A 19096-nucleotide genomic window follows, 5' to 3' on the forward strand; every position below is an offset into this window, starting at 1 on the left:
GGGTTGGCAATCAAGAGGAGCTCGTGGAAAGCCTGGAGGACAGATCTGAAACACTTTCCCTTATGCTGTCAGAGGGCAAAGACGCCCCAGATAGAATTTCCTTCCTTCCATGACTCTTCCTTAATGCTGGGAGACACTTCGCTGGAGGCCTTGGAGGTAAAGGCTTGGCAGCATTGCCTGCTATCCAGCAACCCTGCGGGGGCCAACCTTTGCCATCAGCGGCTCTCTGAGAGAGCAATGCTTCCCGCCAGCAGAGAAATCTTGAGCATGGAGACAGGGCCCCGCCGTCCCCAGCAGCAACGCACAGTCGCCCTGGGGCTGCAGGATCTGCTCAGCAAAAGTTGATGCCTCAACAACTTTGAGCTTCATGGAGACACTGGAGGAACACGTTGAATCAAACATCCCATCTGGCCTTGGGAGGCGGTGTCCTGGGAGTGGTCTTGAGCTGAAATTCCCTCCAGGAATGCACCTTCTGGACTTCAACAAACAGTGAAACAGCAGCAAATTGTAAACCTTTTCAGTGCAGAGGGAAGAAAAGAGAGGAAGTCAAGAAGCTGATACCTTTTAGCCAGCCCAGGGACACAACGGGGAGCCAGCCTGGAAGCCATTGCACAAGCTGCACACCTGCTTCCTGAGCACACAGCTTTGCAATGGAGTGTCAGGTCTTTTGTTTGCTTTGTGCAGTTGGGTGTTTCTTGTGCAGCGCTCTGAAATTCACTCTGGGGTAGGATATTGTGCACCTTGCGAAGGTGGGAGTGAGGGACACCTGAGCACTTCAGCTTCCTTCAGAGATGAACTCCCCTAGAGCACAGGAACCCTGGAAGCTGCCCTCAGCCCCGGCTTCCTTGCAGTTCTCTGCAGTGTCATTTCTGCTCACGGTACCAATCTTCCTAAGCAAATCCTCCCATGGTGCACTGCAGGGGGGATATCAAGAGGTGCAGGGGAATGGTTTAGTGCAAGAGCAGCAGGAGAGTGCGGCGGTGCCGAGAGCTATGAGCGTGCAGAGTGCAGGACAGTCCCCGTCCAAAGGACTTGACTCTAGCCCAGAACAGAGTCCAAGAGCCAGTCTGGAGAAGAGATGCAACTCACGCACAGAAAATCAGTGGTACAGCAGCTGAATTTGAGTGGAAAGGCCTTCCCACTATCGCAGCCTGGCCGGTCCTCTCCTATCTCGGGTGCTTTCAGCAGAAGTGCCACCTTCATCCTGCAACAACTTGAAAGAGCTAAGCCTGACTCAGTGCCCAGTCTGCACTCAGTGGGGTGGAAAACCGGTTCACAAACCAACCAGCATCTTCTTTACATGTCCTGGCATCCCTGCGAGGCAGTCTCGATGCCACCATCTGTCTTAGAAGAGGGCCGGAGATTTTATTGCCAGAGCTGATTGAAAACTTTTTTCCCCCCAGCACTCTGTGTTGTTGTTGGGGGGGGAAGAGTTTGTTGATTTCCGGATGACTTGTGCTGAAATGCATTTATAACCTAAAAAATCAAGCCCAAAGTAGCTGTTTCATTTCAAATACTGTCTGCACGCCTCAGGGAGGAGAGGCATTCTGCTCTCTTCTCCCCCCTCCATCCTCAACACTTGCGTTCCTCTCTCTCCTCCTTGAATCGCTCCCCTTACTTTTGACTTTGGGTATTTTGTGTTTGAGGTGAGGGAGCGGCCAGGAGTCCCAGGCCTGGACAATGGACCCATGTGCAAGCTAACATACAAAGACATTGTGAAGGTTTCAGCCCCTGGCATAACTGCTCCATGAAATGCTCTTTATTTGTTTTTTATGAGACATTTCTTGTGTTCAGAGTCTAATTGTGTAAGTTTAATGTGAGCCCCAACTCAGCACTGAGAAACAAAGAGAATTGCAGTGAGGTTAAGGACAGAAACAGATTTGCCTTGAAGATGAGCGGGAAGGAGGAGTTAGAGCAGGTCCCACGCTGGAAAGCGAGGCTCTTGACTGGAACCGCAGCCCTGCATGATGTGTTGCTCTCCCCGGCTGTTCCTGGCCTTGTGTTGCGCAGATGAGTTTTCAAGGAGGTCAGCGCATCGGGTGAATGCGTGTGTGGCTCTGTGTGTGTGTGTGTGTGTGTGCGCATGTCTGTGGGTGCATCTCGCAAAGACTGTCGTGTTCACTTGACAACACTAGTCTGTTCAGTCTATGACATGTTTACCGGAGGAGCAGTCCTAGAAGGTAGCAAAAGGCAGGTTCTTCCCAGGGAGGCTGGTAGGAGCTTTGCTGACTTCAGCGTGTCCTGCTGGGTCGACCACTGCTTTGCTGAGTAACCTCTTACATCGCTTAGGACTGGTCTGCAGTTCAAAGCTGCTTCGGTTAAGAGTATGGGAAAAACCTGCCAACTCTGAGCAACTGAAACATGCCAGCGAATGCCCAGACTGACCCAGTTACAGCCCCAAAAATAGTCCTTTCCTCAGAATGGACTTCAGCCCTCCTGGCAGGACAGCTCTGTGGCGGGTCCGGTGCCTGGGCGTGCGGGAGGATCGGAGGAACAGGCAGCGTCCTCACGACACAGCTCGTGGCGGCTGGCCCTCCTGGGGAGCTGACAAACCGGAGCTGCTGGAGCTGCAGAAAGAAAAACGCCTGTTACCTGGGACTGGAGCCCCAGGACTAACCTTGTTGCAAAGAGCCAACCTTCCCTGCTGCCTCCTCTTCTCCCACGGGCCATACCTGGCCGTTCAGAGGACGCTGCAGAGTTGCACCCGGCCGCTACGGGGCCCTCGCTGGCTTGTACCTGCAGAAAGGTGGGATGTCAGGGAGGAGCGGCGAATTGCTGCTGCACCAATGGCTGTCTCAGCAAGACCTAGGAATTTCCTCTTTTTTTTTTTTTTTTTCCACCGCTTGCATCGGAGCAAAACCAACCAGTCCCCAAACTCTCTACACTGTTGCCTGCTGCGGTCCCCCTGTCAGAGGGGATTTTGAGGGAGCTGATGAAGGAGGCCATCTCCCACCTCCATCGCTTCTCCGGGCAGCAAGGATTTTCCTTGGAGCGACTTGGTGCACAACGATCCCCCCTGAAACCTCAGGGGAGGGCGTGCAGCTCCTCAGCCAGCCGATGGGATCCTGCGGGCTCGCCAGCTCCCACGTCTCCCGTGAGCCGTGCCTGTCGCGCCGGGCGCGTTGCGCTCCCTCGTGGGCCCTCACCTCCCAGGAGGCCCGGCCCCGCGCGGCCCTCCCCTCCCTGGCCAGATGGGAGCCGGTCTTGCCCAGGGAGGGGAGGTTGGGTTCGAATCCCGTTGGTGGCCCGTGGTGGGATGCGTTTGCGTTTCCCCAAGAGAACGGATTCCTTCGCACCAAAGCAATGGCATCAGAATAAACGATTGCTGCTTGGATCCCAGGCCCTCGGATGCCTCCCTTCTGCACTAACCAAATCCAGCATTTCTAAATATACACTGGAGTCTTATTTTCTCGCTCCGATCTTTATTTGCCTCTGGATAAGCTGAAACAGATGGGGTATTTCACAACGGCTGCTTGCTGGGGTTGTCAGATGGGGGAGGGCACACCCCTGCTGCTTTTCTGGGAAAAGTTCCCTTTCCAGAAGCCCCATGAAGACATTGTCAATCCTCCGACCCTCCGCTGGCCTTTGCCGGGGCCAAATGGGCATAACCTACCCGTGAGCAGTCTCCGCTCGCGCCTCGGCGCGAGAGGCCGCAGAGGTTCCCGGGTGCGGCGGCGCGGGCAGGCAGCTGTGCCGGGCCCGGCTCCGGCTGTCGATGTGGTGATTTCTCGGGTCTAGGGCGGCGGGTGATTCCCCTACCCGCTCTGGAGTACTGACTGAGAGAAAGAGCCTCCTGGAGCAGAGGGCAGAAACATCTAACAGGCAAGGCAGGAGAAAATGCCATGGAAATCCAGTTATTTCATGGTTTGATGCTTTCCCGGTGCCCCTGTGGAAGAGTCTGCGCTGCCAGGGGCTTTTGCGGGAGGGATGTGCGTGCGCCGCGCGCCCAGCTGGCTCCTGGGCTGCGCTGCAGCGAGCCCCGGCTCCGGCGGGGGTTCTGCCCCGGCACGTCGCTCCTTTCCGGCCTCACCGAGGCTCTTTTGGGAGCGGTTTGCTTTTGTGCTCGTGCATGGTGAGAAGCGACTGCCTGCTCTGACCAGCTCCTCGTGCTGCCTTAGACTGCTGCGTTAATGATGGGTTGCTCAAGGTGGGGTGCCTCGTGTAGGCACGTGGCAAGAAAGGAGGGTCGGGTCCCCGCTGGCTTCCTCCGGGCAGGAGGTGCTGGGTTCCCGCAGGGGCTGCTGCGAGCCCCAGCCACGTCAGGCAGCGCTGGCACTCGCAGAGCGTGTGAGTCTCAGCTCTGCACAGAAGTGCAGGCGCGACCCATTTCCTAGCCCACAGGTCTCTCAGTGCCTCTGCGCAGATCGGGGTCCGTGTTGCCCCAGGGCCAGGCTGCTTTCACAGCACACGGCTGGGGCAGACACCGGGAGCCCTGGCTGTAAAGTCCTGGCAGAGCTTGGGTGCTCCAGGGGTGGGAAGAGAGGGCTGTTTGCAGCGAAGGGTTGGTGTAGGCCGATCATAAAGCAGAAAGGCAAAAGTCGTCTTTGGGCTTGGTTTTTTAAGCAAACCTCACTGTGGAAGCAGAATAAATTCCAGACCAGAAGAGTTTGGCTCAGGATTATCCCCCAGAACAATGGCCCTGTGATCTGGGCAGAGGCTGGCGAGTCAAGGAGCCAGGCTGAGCCCTGCAGGCTCGTTTCGCTGGTGGACCAAACTGGGTCTGAGCCGAGGTCTCTAGGTGAGAGCTCGGTTGGGCTGTACCCTTCCTTTTTCGCCACGCTGACAAGAGCTGACTCGGTGACAGAAGCGTCCAGAACGGTGTATCGGAACCAGCTCTCAGCCAAAGCTGTTGGATGTATTTTGCCTTTGCCTTCCAGACAAAATTAGCTGTGGTTTCCCTGGGACCAGGGAACGCTCGGTGATCAGAGCGCCGTGTCTTGCGCTAGGAACCTCTCTAACTCAGGAGGCCTGCTTGAATTGCAGTTTGTTGGCTTGGGCCAAGGCAGCGTGCGTGGTTCTCGTTTATTGCGATATATTTTGGGGAAGGGGAGAGCTGTCTAGGGAGCAAGAGGATTGAAAATATGAAAGTTAATTAAATAAAACTGTCAGTCAAAGAAAACAAGCCTTCCCACCCCAGCGTCCTTCGACTGTTCATAAGAGATGGGCTGTGGCCAAAACCAGTTGTAGTCATTTAATGATTTGGCCATAAAGATTTTCACTTATAGGCTGTTTGAGGAAAATGAATGGAAAAAAATAAAATATTCCACGCCTGAGGCACCTTCTTAATAGAGATATAAAGATGACTTTGACATTCGCAGAACCGCAGCGCCCCAGGAAGACAGGGATTTGCATGTTATTGTGCAGTGCCTGTGGGAGGAAAGCGGGGAGGGTTTTTCCCTGGAGTGGGAAGCCGGAGCAGCAGAATCCGCATCTCCGAACATCCCCCCTCGCCTCCTCCCTGGGGACGCGCGGAGGGAGAGGTTGTTGCTGGGGCTGTATGCGGTTGCCATTAATGTTTGCTCATTCATGGGATTGATTGGCTTTTAATTAGGGAGGCTGTTTGGCATCCCAGCTCTCAGGATCAATGACAAAAAGGGACTCCTATGTTCTCCCCCGGAGGTGGCATTGCCTTCCCCGGGCGGTGGACCAGGCGCTTGGTAGATGCACCATCCAAGCGCATCAAAGCGCTGTGCTGGCATCTTCCACAGCTGCAAAGCACGACGGAAGAGCAGCACGCTGGGGCTTGGGGGATTTTTCCACATCCGTCCTCATAACCGTTCACGCCGCTGTTTCGCAAGCCCCCATGCCCCTGCCCCTCTCCAGGAGCGAGATCTCTCCGGGCTCCCTTTCTCCTCCGCTCGTGCTCCTCTGGTGTGCCGAGATGGGGGCAGAGGGGGAGCGCGCGCTCGCCTCTCACTTAAGTTTGTGTGAAAATAAAAGGGCTGTGCTTGAGGCCAGCCCTCCACGTCGCAAGTCTTGCGGTCGCAGTGGGAGCTGCCTTTTCAGGGAGCGGAGGTTTCAGAGCAGTCTGTTCAGGGGAGGCGAGTTACCCCAGCCCAGCTGGACGACGGCAAATTCACGGCTTATCAGCATGTTCAGGAAAAGTCACAGCTGGGAAAGAAATACAGCCAGCTGCTTCCCACGTCGTCGGAAATGTGAGCTCCGAGTCCTAGGGGCACGTTTTAAAACACAGCCTGTTTCTGCACCTCTCTGCAAGCGTGGTTTCTCTGTGCTTCCTCCTAGGCGAGCACAGATAGATAGACCGACGTGCCGGAGGTGCTGCGGCCGTGTCCTTCAGCGCTTGGCATGCGTGGGGACGCGGGTGCAAAGGCCGCGGTGGTACCCGAGTAGGGAAGCAGCTACTTGGGCATCGAGTACCTTGGCCTGTACATCACCGGTGCAAGTCACCCGGGCCGTGCTGTGCCGTGGGGAAAGCCTGGGCTTTGGGACCCAAGGAGCATCCTTTGGTCCTAGCAGAGCTTGTTTGATGAGGCCGGGAGTTGTGCTAATGTAGTCCTGTGGCTGAGAGGCAGCTCAGGTCACAGGCAGAGCATCTTGTTTCCCATGTGGACCTCGCTGTGGCTGCCCCGCTGGCACCTCCGGAGGCAGCTCTGCAGCGCCAGGCAGAAAGCAGGCCCTGCAGGTGCGGGTAAGCTACACGATCGCATGGCGTGGAGATGCCACCGACATGATTGCACGTGCTGAGCAGGCAGAAATGGAGTTTGAAGGGCCAGCCTGCTATGCTAAGCCTCAAAGTCGCTAATAAAGCAGTAATTAAAAGCACTTGGAAAGAGCAGCTCTGCCAAAAGGAGAAACAGAGACACAAGAGTCTTTCATTGTTTAATGGGTTATACCCATTAATCGGTGGAAGGCAGCCATGGAGGCTCTTCAGACTTGGCAGCCGTCCCCTCTGCCCAGCATGCAGGCTTGCTCGTTCTGCCAGTTATGAAACACAGCAGAAGGGCCACTCCAAAGCAATGCCCCCAAAACGTTGGGCCCGGGCCTAGCCCCCCTTCAGCCGATGGGAGAGCAGACCCCGGGACATCTCTCCTCCGAACGCGAGAGGTTTCCCAGCGCGGCTCAGAGCTGGCCGTAGCACAGGCGGTTTCTGCCGTGCTCCTCTGCCACCGCCGTCCTCCAGCTCTGCTGCCTGCCTGCCAGTGGCATGGCAGCAGGGACACCCACCACTGGGCTGCGTGGGTCTCAGGGCCGATGACACCTCGGGGGAAGCCTCCCAACTAGTTTTCAGCTCTGATTCACTTCTCCGGGGGGGCAGACCCTGTGTGAGGACCAAGGACTCCGCTGAGGCTGGGACTGGTATGTGCCGCTCTGCTAATCGTGTTCTATTGTTCGCAGCTCAATTACACCCGACCAGGACTTCCCAAGCTAAATCCAAGGCTCTTGGAAAACTGGAAGAACGAAGTGAAGGAGAAGGGTCACATCAACTGTCCCAACAACGTAAGGACCATTTCTGTTCTTCTCCAGGATGGCCTGGTTGCAGGCTGCACTAGGAGGGGGGAGTTTTCGGGGCAGAAACCCACCAAAGGCAGGTTGCTATTCAGCCCCTGGAGGAAGCTGGCAGTGAAGCCACGGTGGGGTTTGGTTACTGTTGAGACACCCATTTCACCTGATCTCCCTGTAGTTGCTGCGGTGGCTACTTGAAGCATGTCCCATCCGTGGGAGCTTCCTGCCACTCTCGAGGCTTCAGAGGCAGCTAGGGCGCAGGGGCACCCTGTCCGCTGGTGGGAGCGGGTGCTCTTGGGCTGATGGTTCAGCTTGGATTGCTCGATTTGGGCTCTGGAGCTGCCTTTGGGCAGTTCTCAAGATCAGGACAGAGTAAAGGCTGCACTGTCTGTGCTTAAGAGCCTTTTTACATAGAGCACCTGCCTCTTGCAGAGTAAAGCTGGGACCAGTTTTAAGTCTGTTTCTTAAGATACGTGGGTAGGCACAGACCTTCGGGACATGGTGTGTGTGCTTCATCTCGCTGTAAAACGCGGCTTTGGCCTGAGCTCCCAGGGAGGTGAACTCCACCCTCGCGCTGGGCCATTGATTTATGTTCTGAAACAAAGCCTTGGTAATGGGAATGTTGAACGGGGCTGTTACCGCAAGGCCGGGGGAGATGCGCTGGCTAATTAATGTCATACACAGGCACTTTGAAAAGACGTTGCTCAGAAACTGGTCATGCCGCTGCCTGGGTGATTTCTCTTCTCCGTTAAGCGTCTGCTGTGGCTCCAAGAACTCCTGTAGCCCAGCAGGGCCTCCTGACTGCTCACAAATGTACGTTTTCCACGGAGACGTTTACGGGAGACGTTTTTCAGCCTGTTGCAGAGGGATGTGGCCACATGACTTCCATTAGCACTAATAGGAAACGTGTGACTAGACCCCTCTGCCTCTTGCAGAGCATTAACCTCACACTGATGAGCCTGGACCGGTGGCCTTGCTGGCGCAGCAGGCTCCTGGCCACGGGATGGAGGAAGGCAAGGAGACGATGCAGAAACGTGGCAAACCCTCCTTTTTTTCTTTCCGCAGTGCTGTGAAGCCATTTACTCCAGCGTCTCCGGGCTGAAAGCTCACCTAGCTAACTGCAACAAGGTAAGTCCCCCTTCTTACGGCTTTGGCTCTGAGATGGAGGTGGCTCTCGTCTTTCTCTGCCCCCTTCTCATTTGGAAAAAGCAGGCCAAGGGGTAATGGCACAGGTTAAATGTCATGACCACCTTCCTGCGGCTGCTGGCCGGTGCCAGCTACGAGTTGTGATAACTTGGCCTGTTGTGCCATCCCGGTCCGTGGCCTGGCCTAGCCGCTTGCCTCTGCACTGTCCTCCAGGGCAGGACAGAGCTGCCGCTCTGGCTACCAAACGTGTGCAGCAGTGCGTCACAGAGCTCAGAGCTAAGGAGGGAAGCTTGGAAGCTGAACCTTTTCCAAGGGATATGGGAGTTAGGGCGCTTTCTCCATGGATTTGGGCATGAAACCCTGCAGCCCCTCTGGAATCTGTACGGATAAGCAGCCTGTGCGCAGTGGTGCATTGCGTCCGCGGGATGGAAAAGGCAAATGGTCTGTCTCGGGACTTGGGTGCCCATGGACGCGAGCACTATTCCTCTCGCTAGATAGAGCAGTAAATGAGCTCCAGTGGCCTGCAGCCACCACAGGAGGAGACATCAGGAGCTCAGCGTAGGTCCCTCGAATTGGAACTCAGTAAGAGCTAGTAAAGCTTTATACCCTGAAACACTTCCAGCTGCAGCTTCCATTGAATGTAGCTTCCAGGAGGCAGCTCCAGTACATACCCTGTGGTTATTAAAAACACAAACTCCCGCACTCCACCAGCGCTAGCTGGAACATCAACCCCTAATGAGATCACTTAGCAAATAGGCTGCAGAGATCCAGCACAAGAAGCAGGGTTTATGCAGGATAAAAGCTCAAACATGGGAGACTACAGCAGTTCCTTTGCTAGCGTGCAGAATCAGGCAGCCCACGAGCCAACAGTCTTGGGGAGAAAATGGAGCCTCTGAGGTTGGCGCAGGCCTGCATTAACACTGCCTTGCATGCACCAGCACACCTGGCACGTCCTGGGGGAGCCTGGCTTGCTCATCCATGAGTGCCATTGTCACTGCTTTGGTACCTGCGTGCAGAAAGCAGCCAGGCATTTGCACAAGCATTTTTTTAAAACGCGTGACTGCATTGCCCAGGTCTGGCGAGTCCAGCATACCCCGTTCGGGGGCCGGAGGCTGGCCGTCCTGCAGGCACGGGGTGCAGCGAGGGCAGGGGCTGCGGGTCCCCCAGGTGCCGAGTGCGGCTCCCGCTGCGAGACGCAGAGCCTGGGGCTGTGGGTCCCTGCCCGGGGGCTCTGCCTGCACCCACTGCAGACCACGCAGGTAGACTTTGCTGCGGTCACCAAGAGTTTTGGTAGTACGAGTTCAGCTTTGCAGTGGATATGTGTGTATGCAGCCAGGGCAAAACCAGAGCAACTCACACAGCCCCTCTGGGGCTGGCTTGAGTGATCTTTTCTGTAAAATCCTAAAGAACCGGTTGAAATACATCAAGCTTTAACAAGGGCGAAAGAGACTCCCAGGCACTGCCCCATCCTCAGAAGGGATTGATGAGCTGAGGTGATTTTTTGCGTGAGTATTTATGAAGGTGGCTTGCAGCAGGGCCAGGCCTGCCCCGCACTGCCTGTCTGGGAAATGAAAGACCTGTCTAACTTCAGATTTACAGCCCGGACCGAGTTATGGAGAAATTCCCTCAGAGTATATATATTGCCTGAAGGGACCCATCCATAAGCCCCTAGTCAATAGAGAGCACATTATCTCCCCTGTGCTGTGAACTGAGGCAGTGCAGAGAGATCAGTCATTCTTACAAGGGCTCTAATGACAGAAATCCAGCAGTTGCTGCACCTCTTTGGCAGCGTAAAAGGAAAACTAGGTGAGTCTGTTGGACGTAAATTAGATGACTGTTCAATCCCAGTAGATCGCAGTTTTGCTGACAGCGAGGAAATGGGGCGTTCGACCGCGTTAGCCTCCCGCACACGTGCCTGCACGCCCGTGGACACGCGCACGGTGTCGATGGTAATGCAACAGCTGGTGTTCATAAAGCATGGACAGCAAAACCCCCTCGCTCACCACCCTCCGAGCTGGTAGGAACCCGCGCTTCGACGGCTCGTTCTCACGCCGTGACATTAGCAGCCCTGCTAACACTGCCTAGGTAGGCTGAAAGTCGGAGCAGAGACCTGCTGCAGTTGTGAGCTCCTGGCCTGGGACCGAGGGCCAGCAGAGACCTTATGTATTGGAAATGAACGTTTATTTTCCATCGCTTCATGCCTCCTTTCACAGAGGTCTGTGGCTGGGGGAAAGGCAGGGGAAGCGGCTCCTTCGGGGCATACATGGCTCTGCTCCGGGCTGCAGGAAGATGCTCTGTCTTGCAGGGGGACCACTCGGTCGGCAAGTACCGCTGCCTCCTGTGCCAGAAGGAGTTCAGCTCCGAAAGCGGCGTGAAGTACCACATCATCAAGGCTCACTCAGAGGTAAGGAGGTGGCTGGGGCTGGCCTGGGCTGTTCCCTGCTAAAACGAGCCCGCGTTTGCCATCCGCCCCCTCCGTCCTGCCTGCGCGGCGCGCAGCATCGCTGGTCAGCAGCAGCAGCGCTGCAACGGGCTCTCGACGTGGCGCAGACCTGACACAGTCTTGTCACGCTGGGGGGGACCCCGCTGGCCCCCTTCAGGTCCCTGATGCCCCCAGGCCGGCCGTGGCTGCTCAGCACCCACCGGCTTCTTGTTGGAGAGGCCTCTGCTTCTCGTCGGGCGATGGCAGCAAGTTGCGGGACGGGCGTCCTGCCCGACCGCGGGGAGGAGGGCAGGAGCAGCAGCGTTCGGCATGTGGTGGGCACGTCCGGCCCGAGGGGCCGCGCCGTCCGAGGAAGGTCCTTAACCAGCCGCCCTGGTCTCCCCCCGGACGCAGAACTGGTTCCGGACCTCCGCCGAGGCCAGCCGGAAAAAGAAAAGCAGGGAACAGCTTTCTTCCAGCAAGGAGGAGAAAAAGAAAAGCACAAGCGGGAAGAAAAGGGGGAGGAAACCCAAGGAGAGACCTCCGGAAACGTCCCTGAAAGGCAGAGAGAGCGTGGCAGCAAAGACTAATCACAAGAAAACGCTAGAGCACTGGGAAGGCTCCCGCTGCAGCCCCGACGGGGAGGAGCGCGTCCCCAAGCCCCCGAGCCACCGGAAGGCGGGAGCCAGTAAGATGCCCGAGAAATGAGCAGCTCAGAGACTTGTCTCCGAGGATTCGTTTACAGCCCAGGGTAACAGGGTGGGGGTTGCTCCCGGTTTTCCCTGCTCCCCTTCCCTCCTTCCCTCTCCCACCTCCCCCACCCTCCACTCACCCCCTTTTTACAAAAAAAAAGACAAAAAATACCAATTAACCACTTTAAGCAAAGTCATGGACCTTGTTTCACACTGGAAAACAAACAGGATCAAGCAAGCTGGACCGCTCTCTGCCCCTCGCTGCCCATGTACATACCCCTCTGCCCCCGCGCTCCCGCGCCGACACAGGCTGTCCGCCTGTCCTGCCCCTGCCCGGCGCCCTGCTGCCTTCCCCCCCGCCCCTTCCCCTTGACTTTCCTCCTAACTCCGTGTGCGAAACTGGTGACGCTTGAGTGAAAGAAAAGTGCAATAGCAGCGGGGCCTCCTTGGACAGGGTCGCCCTGCGGCTGGCTGCGCCGGGGCGAGGGACGGCCGGACGCGGCAGCTCTCCCCGCTGCCCGCCTCCGAGTCCGGCCAGTCTGGCAGGGAAACCTCGGGCAGGCTGGCGCCTCCCCGCGCAGGCGCCGCCTGTGCTCCTGCACCCAGGGAGACGTTTCCAAAGACGTTTGACCCATGCAAGCGGCCGGGCAGAGCCGGGAAGGGCCGCACAACTGCAGGGGCCTGGCAGCAGGCGCTGCGGGAGACCGGGTGGTGCTTTCCTCGCAGCATGTTCCCGGCACGGAGCAGAGAGCCTTGCAGGGGCTTTCCTTGGCAGGGATCTCCTCCGCGGTCTGCTGGCTTTGTGGCCTGCTGTGATTGCTCGGGGCGGTGGTTTATCTTCAGCGCTGGGGTTGGTGGGAGCGAGCCACATGGAGCAACGAGCCGGGGGGGTCGGGAGAGCGTCGTCGCGGTGCCAGCGCCGTCGGCCCCGAGGAGCGGGGAAGGCAGGGCAGGGCTGGATGCGGGCCTGCCTCGTGCGGGGTGCGAGAAGGGAGGTCGGGAGAGGTGCTGAGCACGCGCAGCCCCGCTGGAGGTCGATGGGAGAGGGGGTTGCTGCAGGACGGGACAGATTTGCCAGTTTAGCTGAAGGTTGTGGAAGTGCTCTGAGCACTTCGGAGCGTCGCTGGGAGACAGGGAGGAAAACCTGTGGGGCATAGGTTTGCTTAAAGGCTCTTTGCAAATATACCTGGACACGAAGTACTGTACCAAACTGCTGCTGCTCCCGTACAGCTGACCCCCGAGCCGCGGAGCTGGCTGAGCAGCGCGGGAGACGCGCAGGCAGCGCTGAGCAGCAAAGCCTGCGGCCAGCTGGCGTGAAGGGCATTTCACGTTCCCGGTCCTGCCCCGATCTCAAAGGTGAGGATTGTCCAGCCTGCGGGAGAGGGGGCGGATACGTCACCGTTTGCAATCGAGGCAGCTCCCATGCTGGATCGCCGCAGCAGCCCCAGGGCCGAGAGCAATCCCTGCGTTTGCTCGCCCGGCTCCTTTGCCAGGCCACGGGGACGTCTGTAGCGGGGGCCAGGGGCAGCATCAAGTGACAATCATGGGTCCTGCTTTCCGGCAAGTCCCCGCCGGCGCCCGCAGGACGAGGCATGTTGCACTCAGCTTGTCCCTCTCGGCTGGGACCCGCCGCAGCTCCCGGGGACAAGTGTCTGCTCCCCTGAAATGCATCTGAGCCCCCGACCGTCTTCCTTGAGGAAGGGATGGGGAACGAGGGTCTGTGAAAGATGCATTTTTCTTTGCTTAGTTTTCTGTTCCTGGGCTTTTTCTGTGTCTGTATTTTCCCGCACTAATAGCATCGTAACACCTCGTTCTGGCCTGGAGGAAACCATCCCCAGACCAAAATGTGTCTGTCTCTAGACAAAAACCAGGCTACCTCTATCCTTGGGGAACAGACACGTCTCGCCGCAGCCCGAAAGGCACTTGCAACAGTTTTCTCTCGGTAACGGAACGACAACCTTAATTCTGCTTTTCATTTGTTCTTCCCCCGCTTGGGACTCGGGAAGGTGCTGTTTGCCGGCGAGGGGCAGTTCTGTTTTTACTTTCGTCAATTAAAATCTCACCCCTCGGTTTGCTTTGCCGCCCTTCGCGGCGCGTCCTCGGCCCCGCCGAGGCTCCGGCTTGCCTCTGTGTGCCGAGGAGCCGTTCCGTGAGAACTAGCATCCGTCTCTGCTGACGCGTTGTTACTGCCGCGGGGGAAGAGGGGGAGAGGCGGCTGTTTCCGAAGTCGGGGTCCCTCTGGGGAGCCTCCGCTCGAGCTGCAGCCGTGGCTCCCGACAGCTGGGCGCGAACATCTGCATTTGCGCCGGCAGCGCTCAGCGTCCCGCGAGCCGGGCTCGCGCTTCCAGGCGAGAAAACCCCGTCCGCGCCGCTGCCCGCTGTTTACAGAAGACTGTTGGTTGCGTTGGGCTTTAAAGCAATTAGCGAGACAACTTAATTAGCGGCTGCGGCTCATCCTGTTTGCCTCTGGCGCTTCAGCGGAGCTTTATCTTGGTGGTGTCACGGGTCGGGATCTCCTCTCCTTGGGGAAGGGCGCCAGCGTGCCCGCTCCGGGCTCGGCTTCAGGCGATGGCCCCTCGCCAGGCCGGCAAAGCGGAGCGGGGTGAAGGGCGCTGCCGGGAGGCTGCTGTCGCCCCGGTCCCCGAGAAAAACCCGCTGGGAAACGCTGCTGGGCCGTGCTTGGCCGGCGCTGCGGCGGGGAGGTCGCGCCCGGGAGAAACGCAGGGCGAGGGGTCTGCGCCGGCTGGCTTTGTGGGCTGCGCGGAGGGCGGCCGTCGGGAGCGGGGCGGCACGGGGAGCGGGCTCCGGGACGGCGCCACAGAGCGACACCCTGAAATCCCTCCATAGGTGCTTTACGTAGCCTGTTTTGGGGTGGGTTTTCCCCCCCGAAACAGCCGGGAATGCGGCAGCTTGTGCTGACGGCGAGAAGCAGCTGCTGGCTCCAGAAGTCAGCTCAGCCATAAATCCTTGGTGGCACCTCAGCCCGGCAGGGGAGGTGATGCCTAGGAAAGTCTAACCATTTCCTCCCAAAAGAGATTGATTCCTTTTCTTCAAAAATCCTCCTTCCCCGGAAGGATGCGGCTAAAATGACTGTGGTGCAGGAACAATTGCTGGGGCCTCCCGGGAGCGGCGGCTGCAGGAGCGGCCGGGGATTCGCTTCAAAAACATCCCTCCGTTTGCCTTTCGCCAGCCGAGATCCCGCGTCTTTGCCAGTTTGTCCGGCAGGGAGGCCGGTGTCTCCGCGCACGGCCGCTGCCGCCTGCCCGGTTGCAAACAGGCCGCCTCGGGGTTTTTTTCGCGTGAGCGGTGGCGGGGTGCTGAGCTTGCCGGGGGCGAAGGAGCTGCCCCCCGCACGACGGCCTTGACTGCACCGACCGCCCCCTCTCGCTTGCACCCGCGCGGGCCGGGCTGCCTTAGCCGAACGTTTGCCGTTCCATCCTCGTCGCCCGCCTTTGGGAACATCACGGGTGCTCGCTAACGTCTAATTAATTTGCTTCTCGTTGATTAAATCGAGACGCAAGGCGGTGGGCCACGCTGGCAGGCAGAGCGGGGCCGGGGTCCCAGGCCCTGCCAGGCTGTGCCGGCGCGCGGGGCGGGCGGGGGGGTCCCGCCGGGGTCCCTCCGGAGCAGCCCGGCGCTGGGTGCCGTGCCAGGGGCCGCCGGCAGCGCGCGGTGGCCCTCCGTCCGCTGTAGTGACGAAAGCCATTTCCAAATGAGCATCTTCGGAAGAGTCGAGGGCTGGAGCAAGCTTTGCAGGGCAGGGGGGTTTGGCCAGAAGTCGCGTTGCATACCGTCTCCGTGTTGCCCGGTGTAAAATCCTGCGTGTTTTGGAGGGAGGGCGTGCGGGGTGGCCGGGCGCCCCTCAGCGCCCCAAGCCCACTCCCGGGGCGGCAGAGCTTCTCGCTTGGCAGCAGTTCAGAGGGGACATGGAAGAGCATATTGCCAACAGGCAGCCAGCCCCAAAATCTGGGGCCCTGGGAAGCGGGCAGGAGTAGTTGGCATTGGCTTTACGGGGCCGAAAACCTCGCGGGCCGGCCCCGCTTGCTCCAGGGCGTCCTGGCGGAGGGCAGGCAGCGCGCGGCCCGGGGCGGCGTTACGGCCGGCCCCGCCGCACCCGGCCCGCAGAGCTGCCCCGGAAACGCTCAACAGCCCTCGCTCCAAAGGCAAATTTTTGCAAGAAATTGAAATCTTCCAGGGTTCTTTTCCTTAAAAGGTTTTTTTTCCCCCACTAGGCGTTAGTCAAAGAGGAAAGCGTTCTCCCACGGCTTTCTTCTCCTTAAAGAAAGAGAAGTTCTGCAAAAAGCATTAACGATTGTGAAAACATAGGGATATATCTGTTCTCAAGTGGTGTCACGTAGCCCGAGCCAGCGGCGAGGGAGCCGTGAGCCTCCGGGCGCCGCGCGGCCTCCGGGCCCGGGGAATCCCGGCCCCTACGAAACGCTGCACCTAGACTTGGGCCAAGAGCGGGAGGCTGAAGGCCAAGCGTTCCTCGAAGGCTTCGCAGGGGCACCCGCTCGGCCCTGCGTCCCTCCTGCCTCCCCGGGAAGGAGAGCGCCCGGCAGGCGTTGCTTCCTTCCCCGTCGCGCGCAGCGGGAACCAGGACCCGGAGCTCAGCCGCCTGAAAATGAATCCGTTTCTTCCTGGGTCTCTGGTCCTGGCGGCCTGGCCGGCTGCTAGCAAGCCGAAGGGACGCCGGCCTCCGTGGCAAAAGGGCCCAAAGGTTTTATTTTCATTGCAGGCAACAAACTAAGTGGAACGACGGCTCATCAGAGATGAGTCTCGATGCAAACGTTATACAGCTTGTCCCAAATCTCGGTGGGAACCACTGCAGCCTTCTTGCTACCCGAGCTGCTTGTGCAAATCCCCGATTGCTCCCGCAGTGGCAGCTTTCCAGGAGAGAGGCCAAGGCGGCGGAGGTGACAGAGAGCGAACGGCAAGGGCAGCGAGCGAGGAGAGCGGCCGGGCGCCTGCGGGCGCGCAGCAGGGCTCTGCCTGCCGCGGCCGGCGCTGCTCCCGGGCCGCGCCGCGCCGCCCTCTCTGCCCCGTCCGCCCAGAGCTCCCCAGGGCGTCGCGGGTGCCTCCTGCGCTGGGTTTGACCCCCCACACACACACATAAGCAAGGTCAGGTACAAGCTCCTAATTTTTGGTTTTCTTTTTTTGCTCGTTGACCTCTCCGGTAGCGAGAGCCTTCGGAGCCGAGTGAGCGCGTGTTTGTCGCGTCCCAAGGCTGGGAGAGATCGGTGCAGTCGGTGCCTAAGCCCATCCGTCCAGAAAGGCCGGCGATGGCGTTTGCCGGTGCTCAGTGGGGTCCCAGCAAGCCTACCGCCGGGACAGGTCCTTGCTAGACACTGGTGCGTTGTCCCTGTGCATCCCGGCGGCAGGAAAGGCAACGCACGGCCTCTGCCTTGCGGTTTCCGGGTCTGCAGCAGTCGGCCTCTTGCTCCCGTCTCCTTTCCGTGCCCAAGGACACGCGGGACCGGGGGGGGAGGCAGGGGACGGGGAGCCCGGGCCAGAGCCGCCGCTGGGGCCGCAGGGCTGGAGCGGGGCGCTCCCGGGGGGGCGGCAGGCTCGCCCACCACCCGGCCGAGCCGTTAACACTTTCGGTTTCGCAATTCTCGGGGGGGGGGAAGCAGAGCGAGAGAGCCCCTTGTCCGCTCACTGCCCATCTCCAAAGCAATAACAGGGATGTCGGCAGCAGCCTGCTCGGCGGCGCGGGGCGCGCTGGCGGGGGCCGAGCCCCGGCTGGCAGCGCGGCACCGTCGGGCACCGCTGCAGCGCATCGGTTTCTTCATGTTTTAGTTGCCCCACGTGCGAGGGCTCGGAGGGCGGCGCGGGACAGCGGCGCTCGAGGCGGGCAGCTGAGCGAGAGGCCGGCGGCCGGGTCGGCTCGCGGAAACGCCGGCGAGGCGCGCGGCGGGCCAGCTCGTCCGCCGCCGCCTCGTCCCTTGGGCTCTGGGCGCTGGGGAGGGAGAGGACGAGGGTCTGCCGGGGAAGGGCGGGTTGCGGCGTCGCGGCCGGGCTGGCTGTCGGCGCCCGGGGCGGCAGGAGCGGGCTGAGCCGCGCGTGGGTTGGGCGGCGTGGGTGGGAATTGAGCCGCGCCGTTCTCCAAAACGGCTCGCGCGGCTGCGGTTGCAGGTAGCAGGCGGGAAACCTCTCCGGGAGCCCGGCCCGGGCGCCTGCACCCCGATGGCAGGGTCACCCTGCCGGGCGGGGAGGAACGGCGATGTCTGACCCCGTCCTGGTCGCTGTAGTGCCCCGCGGCGGCGGACTCCTCCCCGAGGTCGCCGGGGCGCCCCGAGGGGCCTGGGGATCTGCTCCCACCCGCGAGGCTCGCGCGCGTTCGCGTTGGGACCGTTCTGTTCTTTTCTTTCTCTCCTTCGTGCCACCCATCCCACAGCATATCCGAATGTTTCTCGTCAATGCCAGTTATTAGTGCATAAGTGTATTTTGGGGAAAAAAAGCAAAATGGAAAAAAAAAAAAGAATTTTCAATTTATCACTTGTAACCATATATATAAATATATAAATATATATATTAAAAAGTGTTTATTTGCAAAAAATAAAATTGTTTTAACAGTAAACTATCTTATAATAAACTCCCAATTTGTGACGATCTGTTCTTTTGTTAATCATTGACAAATCCTCAGTTTGAGAGTACTGTAATAAGCAGCTATTAATAACAGCGCCACTGAACACCTAGAAGGGATAACTCTATGTACTGTATGTATTAAAAACAGCTGTATCAAATAAATGTTTATTGATTTTTTATTATTATTATTTTATTGTCACTTTGCAGTTTGGTGTGCGAGTTTGTTGGAAGCGAGGGGGGGCCGCGGCCAGACGGGCGTGAGCCGAAGCTGGCCCTCGCCGCCGCTTTGCTCGCGCGGTTGCCGGAGGGGCTCGCGGCTCGCGGCTCGCTTCGAGCCCGGGCGCGTCCTCCTCGTCCGCCGATGCCGCGCTCCCCGGCGCTGCGGACGACCCCGGCGAGCGGCCCCGCTATCGAACGGGCTGCTCCGGCGGCACCTCCAGCCCCGCGGAGAGGACGTTTCCCGGGAACCGTCCTGGCTGCGTCTCTGCCCGCGGACCCCCCCCCCGGAGCCTCCCCTCGGCCCGTCGCGCCGCGATGCTCCCGGGGGCAGCTCGGACCCCGCGGGGGCAGCTGGGACCCCCAGGGCAGTCCCCGGGCCTTGCTGCCCCAAGGCAGGGGCGTTCGCCCAGGGCGGCAGCCCTGCAGCAGCAGCAGCAGCGGACGTCGGGATGGGGTGGAAACGCTCAGATCTCAACCGCGGCTTTTACGGAGGAGCTTCGTGCCGCTGCTTGGTGAGGAAAAGCATCTAATTGCGCCATTTCCAGCGATCCGGGGAGGGGGATCG

General features: G+C 59.3%; 1 protein-coding gene across 20 annotated transcripts in view; it reads left to right on the forward strand.

The window, feature by feature from the left end:
- The window catches only part of ZNF512B (zinc finger protein 512B), a 44786-nt gene extending 26286 nt beyond the window's left edge, over nucleotides 1–18500 (forward strand). For 19 of the 20 annotated variants that reach the window (XM_068912095.1, XM_068912097.1, XM_068912104.1 and 16 more), the window contains 4 exons: nucleotides 7357–7458; nucleotides 8530–8592; nucleotides 10916–11014; nucleotides 11447–18500. In XM_068912095.1, the coding sequence (XP_068768196.1) occupies nucleotides 7357–7458; nucleotides 8530–8592; nucleotides 10916–11014; nucleotides 11447–11740 (558 nt within the window). In that variant the 3' untranslated portion in view covers nucleotides 11741–18500. Of the gene's footprint in view, nucleotides 1–7356; nucleotides 7459–8148; nucleotides 8509–8529; nucleotides 8593–10915; nucleotides 11015–11446 lie in introns of those variants that run through there. The other variant, XM_068912108.1, reaches the window with a different exon arrangement.
- The last annotated feature ends 596 nt before the right edge of the window (nucleotides 18501–19096 follow it).

Source organism: Struthio camelus, chromosome 18, assembly GCF_040807025.1.
Source record: "Struthio camelus isolate bStrCam1 chromosome 18, bStrCam1.hap1, whole genome shotgun sequence".
In the NCBI taxonomy this organism is placed as follows: domain Eukaryota; kingdom Metazoa; phylum Chordata; class Aves; order Struthioniformes; family Struthionidae; genus Struthio; species Struthio camelus.